The sequence below is a fragment of the Phaseolus vulgaris genome, chromosome 8 (assembly GCF_051622355.1).
Source record: "Phaseolus vulgaris cultivar YP4 chromosome 8, ASM5162235v1, whole genome shotgun sequence".
Lineage (NCBI taxonomy): Eukaryota > Viridiplantae > Streptophyta > Magnoliopsida > Fabales > Fabaceae > Phaseolus > Phaseolus vulgaris.
Genome location: NC_143505.1, coordinates 4,441,773 through 4,468,712, shown reverse-complemented (window position 1 = coordinate 4,468,712; position 26,940 = coordinate 4,441,773). Strand labels below are relative to the sequence as shown.

Here is a 26,940-nt window from a genome sequence, read left to right as displayed (position 1 = left end):
ACAAGTTTGTATTAGTATTACTTTGACAACATTGTATAGAATGAGGTGGTGAGATCTTAACAAGGTTGAATGTAAGATGTAGATTATTAAACATTTTAGGTTAATGCTTGAGAAGTTGGGTGTTACAAGAACCCTAAACTATAACTTAATTATCAAAATAATAAACTAGTTTCCTGATAATAAACTTAGTTAATAAATAGTATTCAATTAATTACCTCAACTTAAACAACTAACATGATTAAGACTACAAATAATATTTGCCTGACATAAGTTGGTAGTGTTACCACTTCAGAGTAACAAGCATGGATTATCAAATAATATTTTTAAGATAAACTAGATCTCTTTATAAGGCCCTTGTGGGAGAAGACAGTTTTGTATTCAACCTTGAGCAATCTTAAAACATATTGACTCACAGAATCATATTCAGCATAACTGAAAACCATCACCTGCAAACAAAGTTCGGATTAGAAGATGTGTATTCATTTATACTTTAAAACAGGTAAAGCACTTCTGATTTCACTCAAATCAAGATAGGATAATTAGTTCTAAATTCATCATTAATGTGTTGCATTCCTTGTGTTTTCCATTAGAAGTTTCTGGTTTTTTAAAACCTCATTTCGATGTTTACATAAGTTTGATAACAATGTTTAATTGAAGTTTAAGGATAACTTATACAACTGATTGACTCTAAAGCTCAATTTTGATTTTGTCTTTATCAATGGATATTTCATGTAGTACATAAAATCTTTGCCTTTAGACCCTCTAAAAATGCCTTTAAGAACATGCTTTCACAATAAGATGTTAAATCACATACTTCTTCACAGTATGCAGGTTATAATTTTAGTAAAAAATCAACAAAGAAAAAGGAACCTTAACTAGCTGGAGAAACATAGACATAAATGAATATATAGTGAAAAACAAAGCATTTCTTACCATTATTCACGAAATGGCGTGAGATCAATTTTGAACTGTTGCTTCCCTTTGCTTACCTTCTACAAGATATCAAATTGAAGTTAGCCGAATTCATGTTCAAAACTACAAAGCAGCTTATTGTTTTAATTTTTAACTCTAACCCAACTGGAACCAGATTAAGATTGTTTCACCACCTCTACTTACATACCAGCACAGGGTACAAAGGGTTGAACGTTAAAGGAAACATTTTTCTTTATAATGTACTCTTCTTTTCTATCATATATATAAAATATACGTCAGCTGAGCTAGGATCTCTGACTTTTCATCACATCCAAATTCAAGTAAGAGATTAAATCCTTTCCATGAGAAAGTTGAATTTGCGGGTAATGTTAAGTTTTATTTCTCTAGTAAAGATTGAAGTCAAAAGGAGTTTATTTTCAAATTTTCCCTTGCACTCTAATATAAGGACCAATCACATTAAGTCCATGAAATTTCTATACCGAGAAAACTGAGAAGCTCAATCCTTTTAATTATTTGTAAAATCTTCTGATCTTCAAGGCTAACTTAGGATTCACACAAGAGAGTTACAAATTCAGCTTGTTGAACATCTAACTTATAATAAAAAACAGATTCAATATCAACCCTGCTCTCTCTTTTTCTTATAGGTCAATCACCAATGATCTCATAGCCAGAAACCTAACCTTCTTGACACACCAATCTCATCAACCAACCTCCCAATCACAGAACAGAATAGTATGAGTTGGAAACGTATCCTAAAAGTGTATTTATTATCATCTTTGTTGGCAATATATTTAATAACAAACAAGATTTTATATACTTACAATAAGATATTTCCTAGGCCCTAGAAGTATGAAGACTCGTCCCAATTGCCTATTTAGAGGTATATCATGCAACTAAGAATCATAAATTTCATGTAATAACTTACAGCAATAGCTACAAGCTCCTCAAGTAGCTCCTTCAAATGGCGCAAAGGCTGTCAAATAAGAGGATTTTGAACATAGTTCATTAAGTGCCCTATTTGAAAAAAAAATCACAGGGAACATCCAAAGGAAAACAAATGTTGAGGAAATTATGTTCATTAATCTGGATAACTCCAATAAGCAACAACTCACCCACTGTGTTGGTCCATCAACAGGAGCATTCAGTGGATCATCATGCACCTGAAAGCCCAAGAAAGCTTTTAGAAGCTCAGTGATAGACAAAACTAAACACATAAAGATACTCTTTGAATAGAAGATCTTGGAATCGCAAGTGATAATTATATAGCTGAAATTTTACTCTAAAATACCTTCTTTTATAGAATACTACTAAATTATAAATGACATTGGCTATTCTCTGTACCTCCATGAAAATCCCATCCACTCCAACGGCAACTGCTGTCCTTGCAATGCAAGGAATTAGTTCTCGAAGACCTCCACTTGCAACACCTCCCCCATCCAACTATACATGAAAGCAGAATCTTAATCCAACCAAACTGGTGTAAGATTTGGAAAGGTCATTTCAGAATGTCAAATGAAAAGCTTCAACTACAGAAGTCAGATATTAAAGTTCACTTCAAAAATAAAAACATATGGTAGACGCCAATATAAACATTCTAATGCAGCATAGCATTAAGGTTTATACAACAAATCCACAGAGAGTGAAAATCTCAATGGTCAAAGATTCTAAATGATTCTCAGATCCTCATAAATCAGCAAACCATAGAAGCAATGCTTGAACTTTTGGCGTTGTAAATCTGAAAACTGTGATCTGTAATTCTCCCAGGGAAATTAATCAAGTGACATTTGGCCTATGCTATATTCACGTACCAACATGCCTAATGCAAATATATAAAAGAGACAGTTGAAATTGAGATAATTAATGTGAAAGAGAAAGGGAGAAAAAAACTTGTTAATGGTTGACAGAAGATTAATGTGTTGTGTTTTAAAATACAAACTGCAACAACCCTACTTGTATAGTTTTACTAGTAATCAGGTTACGTTCTAGTGTAGTAGCAAACTAATATAAGCCTATAGCCCAATAAGACTGCTAACATAATAAGACTTGGAAAGTAAACTAACAATTCAAATATTCTAACAGATAATGTCAACACCAATACTACAGCAGTAAGGTTTATCCCTCTATTTTATGTTGCTTAAAATGTTGCAAGCTAAAATAGTATCACATGAAATATACAGTTCAAAATGAAGTTAATATCAAACAAATATGGGAGTCAACGATAGTATACCTTCTTTCCAGCAGGCTGTTGTAGAGAATGTGTTATATCAGCTACCTGAGACAAACACCAATATCAAATGTTTGGGTTTTCCAAGAACCAAACAGCATTAGAGATAGGTGCAAGAAACTTCACCATGAGGAAATTTATATCAATGCAAAAAACAGCGTAAAAGAATAGTTCTTTGTAATAAGGGAATAGTAAAGAATTAAATTAAGTCTCACTCTTATAAATACTAAAATAAATGCATGCACTCCGGTTTACTTCTTTTTTAATTCATCAATTGAGTAAATAAATAATATATTAATTTGAGATTGCAAAAAAAAAATGAAATGTTAATATACCTCTTTGACTAAAAGATCAACAAAAAATGAATTAGGTCCTCTAAACCACGCCAGAATCAATTCTTTGAATTTTAAATTCAAAATCAAATACTCTAGTTCTAGTTTTTTAAGGATATTACTAAAGACTATTGATGAAAGTCGTCTACATATTAAAACTTGGATAATATATCTCCAGCCGAAGAAAAAAATATTTTCAGGAACTATGGATTCAACCTTATCCTAAGTCAATGTGAGTTGCAGAGAAAGGAGAGATGCGAGCATGAGAGAAAATGTCCATAGGGATTGAAGCAACATTTTCCATATGAAAAGTTGTGTATCAGGTTGATTGTGTTAACAGGGATTTGTCATTCAATCAAGTAAAATATTTTCATCAAATAAATGATTGGGACAATGCCCTTCTCCACTTTAACCTTTCATTCAATAAGAAAGGATATAAATATTCAAATAATTTATCCTAAAACATACTATAAAAGAAAGGTTTACTTACAATGGGACAATTAGCTTCTCTCATCCACTCAAAGTTACGTGGATCAACAATCAAATCATCTGCATGAAAAAAGGAAAAGATTTTAATCAACTCTAGGTTTTGTAAAGAAAAATGCATAAGACAACTCATTTCATGATTGCTTTTCTAAGGCAATATTATACATCATATACACATTAAAAGTTTTGATTAAAATGAGAGGCCAAGAAGGTGGATAACAGATTAATAAAACATAATTGAGATTTCGATTTTAAATTAGACAAGTAAAAGAACACAAGACTACTATGAAAATACAACAGGTGGGCATATAGCGATAACTAGCATCACTTGATAGGATTTTCTTGGTGAAATCACATCTTGCAGTACAGCAAAATGCTCTAGAAATGAAGCATTAGAGAATGAAAGGAAAAACAATAATCTTCTCCACAAAAAAAGCAATCAATCATCAATTATTGAAAGATTCTTGCAAGATTCACATAATTCAGAAACATACAGAAAACATCAAAATAGTTGTTATCTACTCACTGTATCCAAACATTGTTCCTCTCTCACAAACCATGACATTAGGATTTCCAGCTAACCGAACCTTTTCAGCTGAATTTGCCATGACCTATAGACATGAAAACAATGAAACAATAATGGTAAAAATCAGGAGACACTAATTCCGAGGCTTAAGTTAAGTCATTGCTAACTATTGAAATTGTAACTCATAAACTTGGATAGTATACTAACAGAAGGAGCACAGAACTGGCCCTTCTTAATGTTGATAATTTTCCCAGTTTTGGCTGCTGCAACTAGAAGATCTGTCTGTCATTAGAAGCAAAATGAATGAAACAAGTAAAGTTGACACATCAAATAAATTTCAACCGCCAATGGTAATGGATATTGAATTGAATGCAGTAACTATTTACTTGGCGACACAAGAATGCAGGAATCTGAATGATATCTGCAACTCTGCCAACTGCTTCACACTGGCAAAAAATATATGTGTCCAATGTAGATTATGAGTCAGAATCTAACATATTAAATACCACACACCATTCACAATTATAAACTGGAAGAATAAATTTGATAATTCAATATGATAATATTAAAAAATTATTAATAATAAAGGTGCTAACCATTTTAGTTTTCAAATTTAGATGCGTACAACAAATTGTTAAGGAAAATATCAGTGATAATAAGAGAGCCAAGAACAAGATATAGTTTCATACCAATGAAAGATCCAAGCAAAATGTTTTTCAAGTTACTGTCTCTACATATACTGATTACACAAGGGGAAAGAACATACAAGAATTTACACACGGTATTCATGATGCTCACATTCCATTCAGCAAAGCACTTAAGAGCTTTGTTTGCTATTTTCTTATTTCAGCACTAACAAACATATAATGATGTCCTTTTGAAACAACATATAATTAAAATCAACTAGTCTGATCGGTATGCCAAAAAATGTTAATACTATATATGATCCTCAACCCTACAAGAAGGCCATGAAATATGAATTCAATAAAACTAGATACTTTACCTGGATGGTCTCATGCACATCTGTCACTATAGGGATGTCATAAGCTATTTTAACCTTCTCGAGTATCTGAGAATAAAACAGAAAAATAAGAAAAGGAAAACATTCAACTAGGATAAAATAGCTCTATCCAGCACAAATACTATGATTTAGACAACGCAACTTACATTTTAAACAAACACACTAAATGTCTACTACTGTACCAGTGCCCGTGTCAATGGCTATATAGGTCATAAATAATTCCTTCCTAAGATTTCTGTACAAGTACAACTCCCACATACTACAAAGATGACTTCAAATTTGACTAGTACCAGTACAGTATCTTTTTCTTTTGGCACTGCAAGGTGACATCACTGCTAATTCAGAACCTTGAAAGTCCTTACAAGGAACCTAGAAAGATGACATTTCTCAAGGCCCTGCAACAAAGTGCACAGATGCTACCTCCAACTCTGACAACATTTAACTCCAGAATCTCGAGGATAGGTGGAACCAGAAAAAATATAAAGGACCGTGTTAAAATCATTAGCAAGATATGTGGCTAAAGTACCCCTTACTATGATATGGAAACTAAACACCCCTGCCTCTCAAGATATCTTTTGGGGCTAGTTTAGGATAAGACAATTTTAGATTACTCATGTAACTGAAGTCATGCAAAATTTACACTGATCTAATATAATATAGTCTCATGTTATTGGACAATTACAACACCTAGAATCCTCAATATACCAACCACAAGGGATATTATCATAACAGAATAGCAGAAATATTGACCTTCAATCCCTCAACCATCCCCGGGCCACGAAATGATTTTGATGATGTTCGGTTAGCTTTGTCAAAGCTTGACTTGAAAACCAAAGGTATTCCAACTCTGAAAGACACATATTCTTGTTAGCCATCAACAATTAATATCACATCTACTAATCATTTTTATTCACGATTTTAGCTTTGACAATTCTGTGTAAGTTGCTGCACCATCAGGAAACTATGTGTTTACCATGTTACTATAAGAGTTTGAGTTTTCAATTAGTTGTTACCATATCATACCATACTTTAACAGCAAATCACACTCATACCCTCGAGAGATTTCGTTTAATTCCCTCTTTTATCTTACACGACCCTCTAATTGTTTGAAATATATTACATCACACCCCTGATACCCAAAAAACATATTTTAGTGTGTATCCCTATAAGAGGATAGTTGTAAACGTTAAAAGAAACAAGGGATCATGCGCAAGCTAAATAAATCTTAGGCAGTGTTACACTAATTTGCTCTTACTTTAAATATTAGGAAAGAGAAAATATATAACTTCATACTGAAGACAAAATAGAAGTTGGCTTCAAACCAAGGAGTATTACTCCAGTATCCATCTTTTTCTCGTGAATATGAAACATCAAAGATGATTTGCCAAAAAATCTAATTTATTGTAAAATCAACACCTAATAAGTGTTTGACAATTCATACAGCTACAGTAGCAGTTCCCCAAGGGATTTCCACCAAATGGCATTTATTTTCCTATAGACAGAAACACATTAATCATAAATAAAGATAACTACATACTCAGATGCAATGCTTTTGAGGTGCTTAGCCATCCGCAGAATGTGATCCTCTGATTCAATCACATTAGGTCCCGCTAGCAGGAAGAACGGGTCTGCACCCTGGTGAGATTCAAAGAAACACAACCCATCAAAAAAATTCAAAAAAAATTGCACCCATGACCCAGAAAAATTCAAAGTCTAGAGACTCATAATCAGCGAGAAAAGACGAACCTTGAGGTGGCTAAACAGCAATGGCGAATCCATTTTGCAGAAAATGAAGCTGCAGAGTGGGGAAGTAAGAAAAGATGCAGTAATTCAGCACGCCATTGTCAATGTTTGAGAAGTAACGAAAGTTTGTGGGACTTTTGAAACGCGTGAGAAGTGAGAGTGAAAGAGTAAGAGAGATCTGAAGAGAGAAACCACGTTACTTGTACCTTGTTCTCTTCAATTCATATCAGCAAACAATAAAATTAATTAAATTATGAGAGTAATTAAATTCATAAATTAATTAAATTATGGTACAACGAATCACTCCTAAATATTACTCTCTAGTCTCAGTTATTATGAGAGTAATGTTTAGTTCACCACCATTTTGGGAATATTTACAGTGATTTCAATTTTTATGAAATATTATACATACAATTAAAATAAAAATTAATGTTTTCTTCTTTAAAATTTAATATTGTTATTTTTCGTTTTTGTAAAAGAAATTGATCATTTCTTTGAGTTTATTTTTTTTAGAAAGTAATCATAATAATGTATATGGTGTATGAGAGTATAAAGTATTTAAATAATGTGCCAATCTTTCAAGCAAAATCTGAGAAATATTGAAAGAAAGGTTAGATTAAAAAGTTTATTAAATTTTACATTTTCCATTTTTACATTTAAATTTATGTATTACATTAAGACTTAATTATTTTTTGTGTTTATAAATATGTCCTTTTCTTTTTTTTTAGTTCACGTAAATTTTTACTTTTGATTCTGTAACTTTTTATTTATTTTCAGTTCAGTAAAAATATTTATTTTTTGCTTCCTTATTGTTATGATGATGTGGTAGTGCTGACATGGCACATGCTTATGTTAGCATAATGTCTTTTTTTTAAAAGAAAATATTTATAAATTATAGGGAATAAAAACTTAAATAAATCAATAAAATATTTAAAAGTGACTTTTAAAATAGTTATTGTAACAACACATTTTTTTTATACTATCACTACAAATTATTTCTGTATTGACTTTTAAAGTAGTTAACAATTTAAGAATTGAATAAGAGTATATTACAGTGAGAGATGAATGATTAAATTATTATACCAATATAACTCCTACAAAGTAGTATACTATTCAAACAATTTTAATTCAATAACTTATTTTGAAAACTCATTAATAAATTAAAAGTATTTTAACTTGAATTATGTCTAAAACAATTATATTAACTTAAAATTATCACAATAAAAAAATTATTAAATAAAAATTAATTTTAAAAACAAAAGATAATATAAATAGTTGTTATATTGATTAAATTAAATAATATTTTAGAAACAAGAAAAATTATTGTTATCTAAATTAGTTTTTATTATTAATAAATAATTTTTAAATTGATATCTAATAAGTTATCAATGTTCTAGCTACCAACTCTAAAATCTAAATAATTAATAATTAAAATATTAATAATTAATTAAATATAAATTTAAAAATTATTTATTAATAATAAAAACTAATTTATATATATATATATTAATTTTTAAGATAATATCTAATTTAATTCATATAACAATTAATTATTTTTAAATTATTTTTATTTTAAAATTAGTTTTCTTTTAATGATTTTCTTTTAATGTTTAACAGTGACATATATATATATATATATATATATATATATATATCTTTTAAAATGCAAACACATTTGAATCATTTTAAAGATATATCTTTTATCTTGTCCTTGGTTTTTCTGTGTATCTTTGAAGACTATTATCATTTATAATTTGCTAAGCTCAAGCTGAACGAATCCACCATTCCTTTTTCCAGAATATGGCGTTGCTTACTAGAAGTTTCATTAGCTGGCTTGAGCTAGATTTGAGTCATTGGATATATAATAGAGGTATACATATGATTCTACTTTATCACCACATGATGCATTACTTTACAACAAATGCTGACAGCATATATTCGCTTATGCAGATTTTCTGCCACTGGCAAAACATTTCAAAGGAAAACTTTAACTTTGATTTTCCTGATCAAATTATTCAGATATTTTTGTCATTGTTATGTTCACTAGAGAGGCTCTGAGTTACTATAATTTAACCATTAGATACGGTTGAAAGTCAAACTATGTAACCAAGGTGATTCATAACTGTATCATCATTTCAAATCCCTTTAACATAGTTCATAAATTGAGAGAGCATTCATGGAAGTGATTTCCAACACGCTAACTAGCAATGGCTTTAGTATCCAAATACAAAGCATGCAAGATGACAGCATTACTGACATGTCATAAGGTGTGATTGTAAAAATGTTGAATGTGTTAAGCTTAAATCCATCAAATTTCTCCAATCACATTTGTTTTCTTAATAAATGTGAAACAGATTCTTAAATGTCTCACCAAACACATACTCATCATCACATGACTGGTTATTGCAACATCACAGCAGTACAGCTAATAGAAAACTTTAACCATAGTTTATTTAAAGAAAACATTCCATCTCAACATGAACTACTTTCTACCATTTATTTGTAGCCCCACAGCACTATCCACTACATTTTTGTAGCCAATAAAAGGGAAAAGGCAACAAATATGATCAAACTAGCCGCTGTAATGTACAACAAATTCTAGTTAGCTATATAAACAAATGAGCAAATTACGATTTAAGCCAAAGAATCATGATGAGTTTAAATTACTTTCTACAGGACTATTAAACAATGTTTGGAGAGTGGGAGCCTCATGCCAGGAATCAACCTGCAGTGGCAATTAGGCCCGTGAGAATCAAGCAACAATTTTTTGAGGCAGTACTTTGAATCTGTGTCATAGTCTCTGTCTGGCAATTGCATTTATAAGAGTTGCCAATCATCCTCATTGGCTCCTGTATCGTTATCGTGGTCGGTGCCAAGGAAAATGTCCTCTTCGAATCCAGTGTTGTCACCTGACACATCATTACTAGAGACTTGCTTTGAGAAACTCCGAGACTGAGCTACAGTGAATAATGGTGCACCATTTGATTCTTCTGCAAGTTTGGAAGCTTGGGAGCAGAAATCATCAAAATCATCTGCCAACCACCATTGATGAAGAGAAAGCTTACATACTAGCCATAGTTATTGAACTCAAGAAATAGCCAAAGCAACTAGCAAACCTTTGTCTCGGCAGTAAAATCCAATAGCCAAGGATGGATCAATTGAATCCAGGGGTATGTGCCTCATAACACTGATAAAAGTTTTGAGAAACTTAGACAATCCAGAAAGAACGAATTGTAGTAAACAGAATCAAATAAAATCAATCAATGTTCATATAAAGCCTACTTGCAATGGTACGATGAAGTACTAATAAGCTCCTGAGTATCCCCACTGATATTAACTACCTGAAAACCATTTAAGACGTACTTAGTGAACTATTAATGCTTCAACAACCCGATAACAGCCTAAACACTGTATGATTGAAGTCATGCTTAAACAGGAAAAAAAAACAAATAGGATTTCATTTCCTCCCAACAACTAGGTTATCATGGATCCATCTGTTTGCAAACTTTTTTTCCTTTTAGTGATTACCAGATATTTTTTATAATTGTTTCAAACTCAAGATCGGCAAAGATAGCCGTATTTCCTCTAAACACCAAAAACCGTCTCAAGCTCTGCCAAACTCCAAATATGGGTATACCTACATCATTAACTGAGTTCTCCTAGCCTTTTCCTATATTATAGTCAACAATTTGTAACCAAAAGTTCAAGATCCCATTGTTGGCTACCCGATAACAAATTCAAAATCACAATATGGCACAATAACTAACAAATCATGCATGATTTTAATCCTGCAAAACATTCAGGCAGACCATTGTTTTAAACTTATATACATGTATTTGCATACACAGATAATTCTACTATATAGTTAAAAGCCAAATGATGGTATGTGGTAGTCATTGCCAAGGATGAAGTGCCAACAAAAATTTAGAAAAAAAGACACATCTTAAGAAATCAGAATATCTTTTTAGTGGAAAAGAAAGCATTTATTATATCAATACACAAAAACATTTGATACTAGTTTTTTTTTCAGTAATTGACAGCAGATTTGGAATCAAGATGGAGCATAGCGTGCCTGTAAATTATACATTCAATAAGTTAATTCATATATAAGAAATGGGACACAATTTTCACAATCTCAAAAGTATGAGGTGCAAAAGGCATAATTTTTATACTTTCTTACCGACTGAACATCATGTGGATCAAGGTAGAATGCCTTTTCACTCTGAACACCAATAATGTATGTTGATGCGCCTGGTTTGCCACCCATGATGCCGAGGCTTTGGGGAAATTTAAAAGTCGAGTGCAATAATGGAATATACCTGACAATAGCTTATACATGCAACTATCAGTGATTGCATTACAGTAAAAATCGAAATTTTAAAAACTTCATGTCCCAAACATATAGCATATATTACCTATGATTATGAGACTACAAACACCTATTACACCTAATTATTATCTCTATTGGGTACTAAATCATTAGAAAGACAGAGACAATAATCATCTGAGTTACATCACTGTGCGAAATGGCTTAAGTTTGAGCAAACAATGGTTTTCACCGGGCTAGTGATGAATAATTACTAGTCTATCTAAGTGATCAAGTTTGTCCATAACAATTGTAAGTCAATAGTATAACAACAGGGTTGAGGGAAAGGAAATGTAGCTTTGCACAATTTTGACATATACTCAACAGTAAATATTATGCAATTTATTATGTTTTTAATTGCCTTATCTGATTTACAATAGACATTGCAAAATTTGAGAGAAGGGATAAGTATACTGAGACTAAGTAAGCTGCACAGCAGTTGTATCTTTAGGTAGTTATGGATCTGAAATTATTACTTTTGTCATTTTTGTGTAGTATTATATCTTTATAAAGTTATGTAGTCAGTTATGTAAACAGAATGGTGTGTTGAATGATGCTTTATGTGTACGGGGCTTGAGGGTGGTTATTCATTGGATACTTTTTATGAATTTCTGAATGCGGGAGACTCCTTGTTAATGGGAAACAGTGTGTATATACTTCAGTAAAAAATACATAATTCAGTCTGCTTACTAACTTCTAAAAACCAGATTTTTCCAGTGAAATATACATAACTCAGTCTGCTTACTCTTGACTTTAACAATTTAAGAATTAAAATAAAGTAAACATTCTTTATGAATTGTCATTTACTCCTATTAGTAAAAGAAACCAAATAGGCAGAGAACATTTCTATTAAACAAATACAATGATACTACTAGGCTCAATTGTGAATCACTTAAATGGTACCAATGAACCTTGAGAGTGTAACACACCTTGGATTGACTTTATCAAGTCCAAGAACCAAAGGAACCAACAAAAGTAGAGGTGTCCAAGCAGCTAGGCCCCTTGAAAACTCAGAACAGTGTTTGAAGGCATCTTCAATGCAGAAAACCGGTGCTCCACCACGTTCCCCATCCTCATCTCCAGAAACAACATAAATAGCCATTGGAAGTGGTGGTTCTCCAAGGTCATTTTTCTCCCTCTGGATACGGGCAAGAACTTCCCATGTGCGACACATGGCATATGGTCCCACCCATGACCCAACAGCAAGGCCATAACCTTTACCAGCTTGAAGAAGATTGTGGATAGAAAAGGCAGAAGCCTCTGAATCACCAAAAAGTTGCAAGATTTTTAAATATTCTTTATCCACTGGCTGCAAATTAAAGAAATAAAAAAATACAACAATGAGTCAACCCAAGGGCAATATATCTCAAGGAAAAACAAGACATGCAAAAAGATAAACAAAAGAAGGATAGAGGAGAAAAAAAAGTCTCAATTACTGAAACAAAACATTGCATATCAATCACCTGACCTTATCAACAGTTTTTCTCCACGATCTACCTAATTTATGAAAAACTAATGCCTGCACACCACAAGAAAGCCACATTAGTTGCTTCATTTTGAAATAGAACAAAAACAGGACGAAAGAGGACAGAGATTATAAGAAGGTACCGTATTACAATTCTAATGTCAAAAGCAATTATTAAATTGAAGGCATAATACCTGAGCAACAAGCATCTGACTGCTTCGAAGCATACAGCCCCAATTAACATCACTAGTATACTTTGAATCTCCAATAGCATCAAAGCCTATAGAGTATGCATATTAAAATTTGTTAGTCTAATATCTATTATCTAAATATGTTCCAGAAAATAAAAGTAGCACATATTCATCAGACCTTTCCGGTACGTAACTAGGATTTTTGAGGAAAAATCTTGCTCAAACGATGCCAATCCATTACTAGTATCTACACCTCCAGATGATTCTTGCTGTGAAATCTTATGACAGACACCTAGAAGCCATATATCACCGTCAGAACTTGAAATGTCAGTCCTGCTTGATCCTAGTACACGCTCATGAAATCTCCTCATTGAACCACTGGTTACAACTTTCCTCACAGCAGCTGCCCACCCACTACTTCGAGAATGAACTGCTTTCTTTTCAGAAGCCGATGATTCACTAAATGATTCAGCCACTGAAAAACCAGATGTAAAGATGCTTGACCATAAGGAAACCTTGGGAAACTTACTGTCACTAGACCCTGCTTTTAAATAAGCAGGCACCTGAGTACAATCTACAGTCTCGGTTGAGCTTTTAGAAGTACATTTCGAAGCAACAATCCTTTCACATAAACTCTTCAATACCATTATGAAGCTGAAGAAAATACGAGAATTGGCTCATAGAAGCAAACCAAGTTTGTGCCAATATCTGCCAGTAGAAAGGTAAATAATGAAATAAAGAAGCCGTAAAAACACATGCTCATTACTATGCGCTGACAAAACTTGAAAGATACACCAAAAAACATAAAAAGAAAAACAGTTTTTTCTTAAGCTAAGACATTCCGTAGCTAGCCAACAAAGACATGATAATCTGCATTTCAGACTTCTACAATTTCACAAAGGGATGATTGAGGAACAGCCGATACAGGTTGGGTCAAATGGTTAAAGTGATGCAAATAAAGCTTTATTTCCATTAGTAGATAAGAAGAAATGTATTCCAGTCGATGAATAAAGAAAGAAAGCTAGAAAGAATCAAAGCAAGGAATCAAGAAAGAAAACAGACAACAATAATAAGAATAATAACCTATGGTGCCCTCTACCAAGCACCACAAATATCTATCCACGACTTCTTCATTCCCCTAATCAAAATAATAAGAAGAAGAAATTTTGATGTAAAGTTAAGTGCCCCAAATCCACATAACCATCTTAAATACAAGAGAGAGAGAGAGAAAATCACACAAACAAGAAATCGAAGCCAAGAATAAATAATATCATTACACATGCTGAAGTTTCCCCAGAGCTTCACATATATTGGATAATTCATACGAAACTATGCATCAACCACGTAGATTCCGACGAGAAAAATGTATAAAGCCAAGCCAAACAACACGAAACAAAACCCAGAATGGAATTTTGCTGAGAGACCCAATTCGAATGGGTTTCAGGGCATTCAATCAAAGGCTCAGGGAAGAAACTAAAGCAGTTGTACCAAGAAAAAAACGAATCTGTGGGATAAAAAATAGATTTTTTTTTAATTTGTGTCCAATGGGAATTCGAAGAAAACAAGGTACAAAAAACAGAGGGAATAGGTAACTCACAAATTTAAGGTTGTTGGTGAGCGAGGACGGCGATATGATAAAAAACGGTGGCAGAATTCCGATCCTAAACTCTCAGCTACGAGACTTGGTTCGGGACTCTACTTCCTCTTTCTCTCTCTCAAGCTCTTAGGTATGTTTCTTCTTTTATTTTTATTTTTATTTTTTTTCATAAATTTTAGGTATGTTCCTCACACTATTATTAAAACAACACAAGTCTCAAACTATATACCAAACAACATTTACAAAACAAAATTAAGTTTATTTTGCTAAAAAGGAAAACAAGGGTCAATAAATTTTCTGTTTTTTTTAATCTTTTTGCTAAATGAATTTTCTGTTTTTATTTTATTTTATTTTGAAATTTATAATTTATAATCCTTTTTTATTTAAATAAGTTTGTCTTTCACAAAAATCAATACTCCAGTTGAATTAAGATATTAATCAATGATACATCATCATTTAATTAGTAATGAGTGGGAATAAATGGAGATTCTTTGGGAGGATGAGTAATTCTTCCTTAAGAAGAAGACAATAAATTTTTCTTATGTCATGATAACTTGTATGATGTATAATTGTAAAAGATGGTTATGTAGAATGAATGCGTGAAAGCTTTAAGCTTTATCCTTAACCTTTTCTTAAGGAAAACAAAAATCTATTTGATGGGATAAATGTTTATCTTTTGTATAACTAAAACTCAAATTACAACAATATAATACTTTGAAAAATATTTTGTTTTTAAAAAAATCTTGGATAAAATTTTGTTTTAAATAAATATTCAATATTTATAACAAAAATTAAAGAAATAATATTCGAAAGAAACCAGTCTAAGTACTTTTACTATTTAAAGAGAATAATAATATATACTGTTTACAAAAGTTGCAGATTTTTTAATTACCATTTTTAAATTTAAAACTCAAAATAAGGGATTAGAATAATTTTCTCTTGGATTTTTTTAGATATATAGAATGAAATCTTTCTTTAAAATGATGAATCTGTTTTACATTTTTACTTTTATATTATTTTATATTTTTTAGACACTACTAACTGCGCAACACACTTTTTTTTTTTTACTTCTTATAATTTTCTTTTGAAATTTTCTTCTTTTTCATTATTTTAAAATATTTTATTATTTTAAAAAAATAGTTAATAAAATTAAGTGTTGATAATTAACACAATTGTAAATAGAAAGTTCAAATAAACAAAACTTTGGTCTTTGTAAACCATTCTAATTTTAGAATTATTACTGTTTTGTAAATTTAGTCTTCTCAACATCTTATATTTTTGTTAATACGATTAGATCATAATAAAACACATATATTTTCTTGAATTTTGTATTTATCATCATCACCCAAGATACAATATCACCTCAATTATTCATACATCACTCATTAAGGACCATGTGACCTCTCATGTAGAGTCAAACCTTGTATACATATATACTAACACATATACATGCATATAAATGATTCATCTAATATCCACTACCTATAAGGATCACCTAAAAAGGACATATGACATACATACATCATGTTACGCATCTCACCATTGACCTTTTTAGAGTATATGTGTAATTATTCTTACCTTTTATACATCATATCGTCACTAGATGCATAAAAACATATTTAAAATACAATAACATTGTCATAACTTTGTACATTTTACTTGAACGGATTTTTCTCACTTAAATGTTATTCTTGCTCTTTAAGCAAAATACAACTCAAAAACATCTCCCTTCTAGGGATCTCTTCACTCCAACATTTTGTCACTTGAGTTTCATAGCAATGCTTAAGCGATACTACCTCGTTGGAAGAAATCCAACAACTTTCAAAAACATCTTCATTGTCTTTTAAGCGCTTTAACCTCATTTAGCACTTGAGCATCAAGCCATATGTTAGGTAGTACCACACATTCACAACATGTATTCACCGCCTTAACATTATGCTTTAGGGTTCAGAATAATGTCTGAGCCATAAAACATTTTGTTTGAGTGTCTTGAGCGAATTGTCCCAACTACTCTTTCACTCAAGCTTCAAGTCATCGCTTGAGTTAAACACCTAACCTCTTAAGTAACAAAAGGAGGTCAATACAATTTATGCATACAAATTGAGTTTTACCTTAATAACAAAAGATTACTTGAGAGCATCCTAAACTGATATTACACAATGTTTTCTAACATTTCTAAACTTTCTGCTACTTCCAAATCATCCACAAAACTAACCATATAGGCATACCAAATCACCACTTCATCATACAAATCCTACAATATCAAATGTAATACCATTTATATATTCAAAACAACCATCAATTTTTTTTTATAAAAAAAGTAGCATTAAATTCTTTTACCTATATTGAAGCATACTTTTATCCAATAATTTATTGAGAATCCCTTCGAATAACTCAACCCATCAGACCAACTTCTAAAAACTCAATCTCACATGGACAACATTCCTTCTTAACCAACACATATAAAAAAGAGAGAAAAATGATTAAAACATCAATAAAATCCAATATACTTACTAGAACTAAACTTTAATTGGTCTAAAGTGTTGTAAATTTAACCAGTTTCACATAATCCTAATATGATAAAAACATCTATGGTCAATTGTCGTAGTAAGAAATGTAATTAAAGTCAAAATGAAAATTGTTTGCTAATAACTATTTTTTAAAAAAAAAAATACTCGAAGGATTCAATTTAAAAAAATAGTTATTGTTAATCAATAAAAAGATTCCTTTAATTTTTAGTCAATCTTGAATAGTTATTGAACTGGTCATGCTGGAACAAAGATGTCAAAATGCCGAAAAGTAGAGAGGTCGAAAGAAGTAAAGGACGAGGAAAAATATTAATGAAAATATTAGGTGAAAAAGCATACATGTGTCAATATCAATAAAAGACATGTATGGAAGATAAATAAAGTTAATTAAGTATTTAAAATCAATTAATAAGCATGAGCAAAATGATTAATGTGATGTGACAGGCCAATAGACACATTAACAAGTAGTATAAATAGATAGAGTGTTTAGTTCAATAGTTTAGTTTTTCCGATGAATGATTAATACTAATACTGACTTAAATTTTGGAGAATTCTTGCAGGTACCCCATCTCATACCGAAAAACCGGAAGGTAGTTCTAGAAACATGAGTGACCGAGAGAAGGAGTAGACAAAGAAAAGAAGGAACCGAAATGACAAAATAAAGATGAATTTTGAGGACACTCTTTCATATATATAATTAGTACAAGTATAATTATTATTATTTTTTTCATCATGACAAACTTTGCATTAGTATTCATTGGTAAAATTGTAGGTTATTCCTTCTTGTAATACAAATAAATTATTTATTGTAAATTTATAATATAAATTATATATTTAAGAAAAACACTTCATTTATTATAAATTTTAGTTTTGCAAAAAAATATTTAATACAATTTAAGTATTAATTGATTTAGACAAACTTAATTAACCAAAATCGAAACCATTACATTAATTTAGACCTTAAACTCAATTGTATCTTATCCAAACTAATTAAATTTGATAATGATTGATTCTGATATAAGATTGGTAATTTATAAAAATAATAAAGTTAAATTAAATAAATAATTTTTTAATCTATTATTATATATGAAACTTTTTAATTAATTATAAAAATAATTAATTATTTATTAAATGCTCGTACAAAATATTTAATAAACTGTATGATATTCAAAATTTAAAATTAGTAACTACTTTTTACAAAATAATAAAATATTAATTTTAAAAATAAAAAATAAAAAAGAAGTTTTTAGTTAATTATAAAAATAATTGATTATTTATTAAATTCTTAAAGAATAATAAAATTATTAAAATATCAAAATAAAACAATAAAATAAATATGAATATAAAGATAAAATTCATATATATCAAAAGATTAGTTAAAGAGAAAAAATCTCTTTATAGGTATAAATATATATAGTATAGATTAAATAGTATTAATAACTTAATTTGTAAACCATATAATATAAATTATGTTTTTAAAATTCAAATTTACAATACGTATTTAACTATATTTAGAATTAATTATAAAATAAAAAAATCCGTAAAAGAATTAAAACTCAATTTATTTTGTCAATTGTCGGAGAAACGATAATAGATACCGGAATCAAGGAGCCGAATTTCGTAAATTCCCAAGTAATGATTGCACTTCGCGTATTGATTCTTTGACGGGCGTTATCGATTCTTTGACGGGCGTTATTGATTCTGTGACGGTAACGGTGACGGCGCGGCGGCTGTCAAGTATTTCTTTATTCGCGTGCGCGTGTTTCTTTTCTCTCTCTAGAATCTATTTGTGGCCTCTGAGAGACCATTTGGGAAGAAACGCCAGAAAACTCCCAAAGTTTTGTTCTTCCTCTCTTTGCAATATCTATACAGAAGATTTATGGATAACAGGTGCAAATCACTGCAGCACTGTTCCTTCGTAATTTTTTCCCACCGACAAGTGTTTGACTTTGTGGATCCGTCGCTTTTTCAACCCTTCGATAGATTCATTCCTTGGCTACGCTTTCTGAGTCACAGATAACATTCAAGCTACTTTCTTTCTCCTGAAATTTTCATCTGAAAAGATAAAAAAGGTTAGCTTTCATCTGGGTTTTCTTCTTTAGCTGGATTTTTTTTTTATTGTGTTTTTATATTTGGTTTGTTGGGGACGATGTATGATGGTGTTTTATGTGATTAAGGGTGTGCTTGGATAAATAAGTTGTTATCATGTAAGCTTGTATATAAGTTGTTTTTATAATGAAAGAGGAGCAAGTTATTTCAAGCTGTTCTTTATATTGGAATAAGTTAATTAAGCTGTTTTTATAAGATATTCCAAATACTTGCGCAAGTAGTTATGTCATAATATAAGTTTAAGGTTCTCTTGTATAAACTTCTCTGTGACAATTTACAAGAGAAGAAAATAAAAATGAAGAATGAATTGAGTTTCTTCCCCAAATTAAAATGAATTCACTTAATTAACTTTTACAGAAGTTCTATGATCTATCATGTTAAAAAATGAAGGGGCATAAGTTGATTTTGAACTTACAGGATTAGCCAAATTCATCTTACCATCTGATTTCTTTTTCTTTAAACACTTATAGAGATGTTTCTCTTAGCACAACTTAAAATGCAAATAAGCTAACGCACCATAATTTTAAATTGAACCATATGAAATCAAATATTTATCATATCATGTTTTCATCTGTATATAATAGCGTGATTATTTAACAAACTGATGCATGGTATGGTGCTGTAGTGCTTACATTTATTGACTTGGACATTTTGCAAGCAAGATCTTGACATCGTGGCTTTCTGAGTTCTATATCTGCATAATTCTTCAGACAGAGATATTGTAAAGTGATTCGAGACCCAATTATGGTGTAAAACCTAGATGACTGCTCCAGCCCAATCTTCCATTAAGAATATGTCACGGGCTAAGGGTCAATCCTCTGGTTGGACAGCTTTTGCTCTCAAGCAGAGAAAGAACAACAATCTTGAATCTGGAGATGGCAAAGATCATTTCCCAGCTATAGGCACTTCTGCTCCTATAGTCAAGAAGAATCATGTTCCAGCAAAGCCTTTCTCTTCAGTACTTCTTCCGACTAAAAATTTCCCCCCCTTGAAAGATGGTTTGAATAGCGAAAAGGCAGTGTCAGGTTCTGATTCAGATGTAAAAAATTGTGCGGCTATTGCTCAGGAAGATGTTAATTTAGCTATCAAAAAGCTTAGAGAGCAGAATCTTTGGGCTGAACATAGTTTGATAGATGATATCCTGGCTGCTGTTAATAACAATGTTGATAAGGCCTCAGCTTTATTGGAAACAATGGCATCTGCAGTGAATTTTGAACACTACAAAGTATCATGCGATCCTAGATCGACTACTACAGATGATACCCCTTGTAAGAATAAAACGAATGAAAGTCTTACTTTGGAAAAGGTCAAGGATGGTATTCCCTTTCATAATCACCAAGACAATGATAAAGACTTGGAGGATAGAAATGCTTCCTCAGTTCAAAACCTCTTGAATTCTGTTCCTGTAGAGCCTGAATGGGAGGATGATGATATTTACGTTAGCAATCGAAAGGATGCATTAAGGACAATGAGGTACGAATTATAACATGTATTCTTTCTGGAAATGGTGTTAGTTGTTATGTCTTACTTGTTTTTACTTGTTTCTTTTGTATGGTTATTTACTTATCAGCCTCTTCCCCCCTCATGTAATATATACTTATTTATGTATGAATCTATGTTTTTTCTTCTGTTGTCTATTTCTAATATGACATAGTGAAACGCATTAGTGAAGATGGGATCTACGTGCAGTAAAACATATTGTTCAATGCTTGACTTACTTTGTCCTTATCAAGAAGTCTCCAAATCAAACACATTGTAATTTAGTTGATAACTTGAACAAATTCCTGTATTGTTATCTGATATACTTGTAAAGTCTTTTGTCTCACAAGCCAAACTACTACTAAGTAATGAATTAACAGGTCACTTTAACCTTAATCATTTACAATGAAAACATCATTGCGTAATGAGTTAACTTCCATGGTGTGGCCTACTGTTTTCTTTATAACAGTAAATAGTAATATGGTTTTAGATTGATTTGCAACAAATTTTTGAGAAAGAGATAAATACTGATTTATGTGATAGAATTTCTAGTTTTGCACGTTATTTTAGAATTGAAGGGTCTAAATCCATGCTATTATATATTTCCTCTTCAAAAAATTTCATTTATATCACTTTCAATCACAGGGTTTTCATCCTTGTCCATAATTCGAGATGAAACCATTTGAGAATTTTACAATGGTTGTTATATTGAAAAGGTCACATTTCTGTATTCATATCATCACTCTGACTTTAGACTTCATACTTTTTTAATGAAACAGGTCAGCATCACGACATTCTAGAGCAGCCTCTTTTGCTTTTCTAAGAGGTGATCATTTGTCTGCTCAACATCATTCAGTGAAAGCTCGAGGGGAATGGCATACTGCTGAGGGACTTAATTCTGATGCAGCCAGAAAAATTTTAAGTATCAGGAATAATGAAAATGATATCTGGAGACTTGATTTGCATGGTCTTCATGCAACTGAAGCTATTCAAGCATTGCAAGAACATCTCTACAAAATTGAAATCCAAGGCTTCTCAAAGAGTTCAGCCACTTCAAATGGATTGAAACAAAATGGGCTTGGACAATCTACTATTATCAACACTGAAAAATTGGATATACAAGCACCATTACGGCTTAGATCATTAGCATTACATGTCATAACAGGTATGTTGACTTCTTTTGACCATGGATATGCATAGGTTAATATGAACTTTAACCAACATGGTTGGCATTCTATTTTCTCTGTGTCTATCTCCTATATTGTTTATTCTCTTTCAACAGTTTTGTTGCATGTATATTAGGACATAAAATTACATTTTGTTAGTGTCTGTTAGTTGTCATTTGATTGAAGCAAACATTCTTCAAAATCTAACTATCCCTTTCATCAGTCATATAAATAAACATCCATTGTTTTTGTTCTCTTTTTTTTTGTTGGTCAATCATTTCTTTTCTAAGATTTGACAACTTGGTATTCTCTTGTAAGTTCTTGATAACGTTTGGAAATGTCAGTATGCCATATTCTCCAAGTGATCACCTTACTTCTATATGTTTTAAAAATCCAGTCTAATCTGACATTTTATCACTTTTAAGACTTCTCTTATTCATGGAATGATGCAATCATCTGTTAAGATTAGTAATTTATTTCTTTTCCATATAAATTAATCATGTAATTCTAACAAATTTAAAGGTGAAAATACTAATCATCATTTTGCATGCAGCTAATCTTATTGTCACTAAGTCGTGACTTGTTTCTGCTGATAATTCTCTTTTACTTGTTATCTATTTGGAAAAATTATAGAAAAGGAAGATTTTATCCAAAGAAATTCTCCTTTGTTATTCTTTTCCAACTTTTTCGCCAAATCTCTAGTTATGATACTTGTTGCTTCCCTGGCACCATTCAATGCATCTGTTTATTTATTGAAAATTTATCATTTTTCTAGAATACAAAATTAGGATTGTAATTATTCATTTAGCAAACCTGTGTTCTTGCTTGGAACCAACAATGAGCATTAAGGACGACCTTAATTGTGTTTTCATTTTACAGGTGTTGGTAATCACAGCCGAGGACAGGCCTCCCTTCCTGCAGCTGTCAGAAGCTTCCTCAATGAAAACAGGTAGGACATCTCCTAATGCAGTATGTTATCTATGCTTCCTTCTTGATGAGGGTGTTAATCATTTACCCTAAGTAGTGATTAGGGTTTCATCACTTGTCATCATCTTACCTGCGTTTAAGAACATTGAAAACAAGTAAATAAAAGTGTAGCCTAGTGCATGAGATACCATTGTATTTCTCTAGCAATAAGGTTTGCTTTGATTCTTATTTCATTTTGTTTCATTTGTTTGCTGCAGGTACCGTTTTGAGGAGATGAGACCAGGAGTCATTACAGTGTGGCCTAAGTTTCGTCAAAATTGATTATTGACCCCTTTAGAAGCTTGTTCTTATTTTGTATGTACCATTGATAGGGATCATATTTAGTAATTAGATATTGAATTCAGATGAAGCTAGCCAAGTTCGAATATTTGGTTTTTGAATGAAGGCACTTAGTTGTAGGCTTTCTTCAGTATTAAATTTGACTTGAACTTCTTATGGTTCTCAAAACTTCTCATTTTTGTTGTATTGTTTTGCATGTTGTAACATTGCACATCATAGTCAAAACTAGATAGGGGTGTGACCAAAAGGATGTACTTGTTTCCATTATTTATTCCAGACAGCGTGTTCTTTATGCGATCAATTTGAAGATGATCTCAGAATTCAGTCTAAAATTTTGCCATAACTTTCTCAAAGTTAAGGGCTGAATCTCCCTCCCTCTGTGTTTTCAGTGTGGGTTTCCTAAATATGATTTTAGAAAGAACTAAATATGAACCATAATTTGAACACCTTTTTTAGCACACCATTTCATGTTTAGCCCTCAGTCTAATATAGATAAAAATAAGAAACCCGTTTTAATATTATTTCAATAAGTATTGACTAGGTGATTAAATCAGAATTATTAAATGTGTTTCGATCAATTTATTTTGGAAATAATTTTTGACAAATCTTATACTTTTTTCTTTAGTGTAAATGCTTGTATAGCCTTTTTTTCTCTCTTTTTTTTAAATGTTTATTCTGAAACCGCATAATTTTCAGACACACATGAACACGTAAAAACAAAGTTTAATGATCACTAAATCCAAGTTTGTTTGTCTAAACATACATTAAGAACAAAAAGTTAAACTCAGCAACATTAGAAATAACAAAGAAGCTTCCTAATATTGTACATTTCTTTACGAAATTTCCTTGATGATACTCTCCAAGTCTTTATGTTGTCTTGTCCTGGACTAGAAAATAAAATCAAGATCTAAGCTTCTATATACGTATATGAATTTCATTCAATTGCACAACATGTACCCATCACACTTCTACCCTTCCAGTTTCTGTGGTGCATTTGCAATAAACTTCACTAATTTGTGGTTCAACAGAAGAGGTATCTCAACTGAGCCATTCTGTGATCCTCCAAAGTGCACTTCAAATCTTATGGCAAACTTTGGAACTACACAAAGAACACCCTCCACCACCACCTCACCTTCATCATCCACCTTGGACACTTATGAACCAAAAGGGCATCACGAGAAGTTGTACACTGATTTCAAAATTTACTGGCCCTTCAACATGCCCTTGACTTCAGAAGCTGCAGCACTTCGTGTCATCAGAAACTTGGAGAACCTTGGCTTATACTACACACTCTTTGTGTGGATCATTCTCTTCGTTGTCCTCATTCCTCACCGTAAGATGTCATTGATTTTGTTGGTCATCATGACCTATGTGACAGTCCTTTACTGTTTACTTCTAAGGGCATACCCCAAATCAGTTTTCCTTCACAGAAGCATTGATAAAAAGTTTGTCTTGGCTTTGCTAGTGTTTGCAGCAATAGTGCAGTTGATTTTGACTGAGGCTGGGATTCATCTTGCAGTGACTTTAGCTTGTGCTGTGCCTTTGGTTTTGGTGCATGCAGTTTTGTGGGTTAGTCACCATGCCTTTGATGATTCTTGTACCGAAGAAGTGGCTTCTCTTGGTGCTCATAGTAGATGTACATGTGGAGCTAAGGGTTTAGAGAATGTTTAATGTTTGATTTTTGGTGTACATAATGGTTTTAAATTGCCATTGCAAAGTGGGTGTGGGGATTCTTGCAAATTAAAAGGAAAAATGTTCATAGTTATAATCTCTATCTACTTATATCTAATTTTCTTTGTAGATGATTCAAGTGACCTTTTGAATTTTTAAATTTTGAAAAAAATAAGGATTTATATAGTTTTTGGGTAACCGGTGACTTATATGGTGTAAAAAAATAATTTTAAAAAATAGTATATATTTTTTTATTTCAGAAATGAGGATAACAAAAGTATGTGCTTGATTTTAACTATTTTTAATATTTTAAAAATTTATAAAATAATTTTATCAATTTTGGATAATTAAAATATATTCGTATTTGCATTAATTTTTTTATTAAATAACTTATACTAAAGCATGCGATTTCGAATACATAAAATATATGAGTAAATAGTCCATGTGGTGATAGAATAACCTAATCATAATAGAATCCGGCTTCTCTACATCTTGGGAAAAACTATAAACAACAGTAAATAGTTCAAATATTTAAGATGTTTTTTCTAAAAAAAATTGACCACAAATATTTAAGATAATATTTGTTTAAATATATTTTTTAGTCTAACCTTCATTTTGAAAAGACTGTTTTGCTAAGGTTGATTTTTAAAATTTAGATATTAAAATCTTTAATTTTTTTTATAGGAAATTTTATAGGTTCTAACCTCCAAATCCAATGTATTTGAATGGACCTCACTTCAAATTATTTTATTTTACAAATACTTTTTTATATAAGAAAAATTCGAATTTAGTGAATTTTAATTTTTTTATTTGAATAAAATATTTATCACAAAATTCAAAAAAGTGATTTAAATATTAAATAATTGTTAAAAATTCAAAAAATATCAATAATGGTAATTTTTTTTAATAGATTTTGATTGATGTTATCCTTTAATTTTGAGTCATAATCTTAATTTTTTTTGTATTTTGTATTTATAATTTTTTTCCTTTCAATTTACACTAAACAAGATTATTTTGAAGTTATGAAATGTTAGATCGGATGAGACTTAAGTAAGATAGTACTAAATTAGGCTCATACAAGATCGAAAGTCACCACGAGTAAGAGTCAAGTCAAGTCAACCCGAGCCTAGGTTGATTCGAGTCTATCTGACATAGGTTGAGCTGAGTAAGTCTAGGTCCAAGTCGAACCAAGTTGACTCGAGTCCAAGTCAAGTTGAGTCCGATTAAGACCAAGTCGAGCCTAGTCATCAGAGTCAGGACGAGTCAACATTCATCAAAGTTAGGGCTAAGCCACATTTAAATTGATCCTAGTATGATTAAGACTAGGTCAGTCCTAGCTCGATCAAGATTGGGTCAAGTCCGGTCAAGTCAAGTTTGTCCAGGTCTAGGTTGACCTTAATTGGTCTGAGTCTAGGTTAAGTTCAGTTGTCACAGACCCAATCGAGTTAAGTAAACCTAGGTAAGTTAAGTCGAGTTGAACCGGATTGGTCCATATCCAAGTTGAGTTGAATTATGTCAATCCCACATTCACTCAAATTGAAATGGATCCCTATTCATTAAAGTCAGGACTCATCCATATTTAGTAAAGTTGAATTAGATCTAAGTGAGTCTTTGTTCGATCAAGTCAGACCTAATATAACCTTGGTCCTAAGATGTGATTAATCATATAATAAGGTAACGAAGATATGGGATAGAAAAATACTAGTATTTTTGCAGACATCTATCCCTTTTTTCGAATATAGGGACATCTGGAACAGTAAACAAAATTCATCTCAAAGAAGACTATCTGAACAAACACGTAAAATTCTTATTTAATATTTATTATATAGTATATATA

General features: G+C 31.3%; 4 protein-coding genes across 10 annotated transcripts; 2 read left to right on the top strand and 2 right to left on the bottom strand.

The window, feature by feature from the left end:
* Nucleotides 1-185: 185 nt before the first annotated feature.
* On the bottom strand, nt 186-7,501 carry LOC137825890 (2-dehydro-3-deoxyphosphooctonate aldolase). The gene is made up of 14 exons (XM_068631692.2): nt 7,269-7,501; nt 7,060-7,157; nt 6,273-6,369; nt 5,505-5,570; nt 4,888-4,947; nt 4,709-4,783; nt 4,502-4,586; nt 3,980-4,038; nt 3,161-3,205; nt 2,275-2,373; nt 2,046-2,093; nt 1,859-1,906; nt 934-992; nt 186-446 (listed from the first exon to the last, which is right to left on the bottom strand). The coding sequence occupies exons 1-13, from the start codon at nt 7,299-7,301 to the stop codon at nt 936-938; spliced, it is 870 nt and encodes a 289-aa protein (XP_068487793.1). The 5' UTR covers nt 7,302-7,501; the 3' UTR covers nt 186-446; nt 934-935.
* A 2,236-nt stretch (nt 7,502-9,737) lies between these two features.
* LOC137823949 (cysteine protease ATG4) lies at nt 9,738-15,079 on the bottom strand. 5 transcript variants are annotated; one of them, XM_068629324.1, is made up of 9 exons: nt 14,885-15,079; nt 13,466-13,995; nt 13,291-13,376; nt 13,100-13,150; nt 12,561-12,940; nt 11,446-11,584; nt 10,548-10,606; nt 10,382-10,452; nt 9,738-10,297 (listed from the first exon to the last, which is right to left on the bottom strand). In XM_068629324.1, the coding sequence occupies exons 2-9, from the start codon at nt 13,932-13,934 to the stop codon at nt 10,083-10,085; spliced, it is 1,470 nt and encodes a 489-aa protein (XP_068485425.1). In that variant the 5' UTR covers nt 13,935-13,995; nt 14,885-15,079; the 3' UTR covers nt 9,738-10,082. The 5 variants fall into 5 exon arrangements, with proteins under 5 accessions (XP_068485425.1, XP_068485426.1, XP_068485427.1 ...); XM_068629325.1 differs by having other exon boundaries at nt 14,565-15,008; XM_068629326.1 differs by lacking the exon at nt 14,885-15,079 and having other exon boundaries at nt 13,466-13,724; nt 13,817-13,957.
* Nucleotides 15,080-18,990: 3,911 nt separating this feature from the next.
* Nucleotides 18,991-23,733, top strand: LOC137824264 (smr (Small MutS Related) domain-containing protein). Of its 3 annotated transcripts, none has more exons than XM_068629823.1 (5): nt 18,991-19,484; nt 20,147-20,994; nt 21,780-22,165; nt 23,046-23,115; nt 23,351-23,733. In XM_068629823.1, exons 2-5 carry the CDS (start codon nt 20,282-20,284, stop codon nt 23,412-23,414), a joined length of 1,233 nt encoding a protein of 410 aa, XP_068485924.1. In that variant the 5' UTR covers nt 18,991-19,484; nt 20,147-20,281; the 3' UTR covers nt 23,415-23,733. The 3 variants fall into 3 exon arrangements, with proteins under 3 accessions (XP_068485924.1, XP_068485925.1, XP_068485926.1); XM_068629824.1 differs by having other exon boundaries at nt 19,187-19,484; nt 20,184-20,994; XM_068629825.1 differs by having other exon boundaries at nt 19,192-19,484; nt 20,232-20,994.
* A 579-nt stretch (nt 23,734-24,312) lies between these two features.
* On the top strand, nt 24,313-25,242 carry LOC137824263 (uncharacterized). Its single transcript, XM_068629822.2, has 2 exons — nt 24,313-24,765; nt 24,898-25,242. Exons 1-2 carry the CDS (start codon nt 24,360-24,362, stop codon nt 25,101-25,103), a joined length of 612 nt encoding a protein of 203 aa, XP_068485923.1. The 5' UTR covers nt 24,313-24,359; the 3' UTR covers nt 25,104-25,242.
* The last annotated feature ends 1,698 nt before the right edge of the window (nt 25,243-26,940 follow it).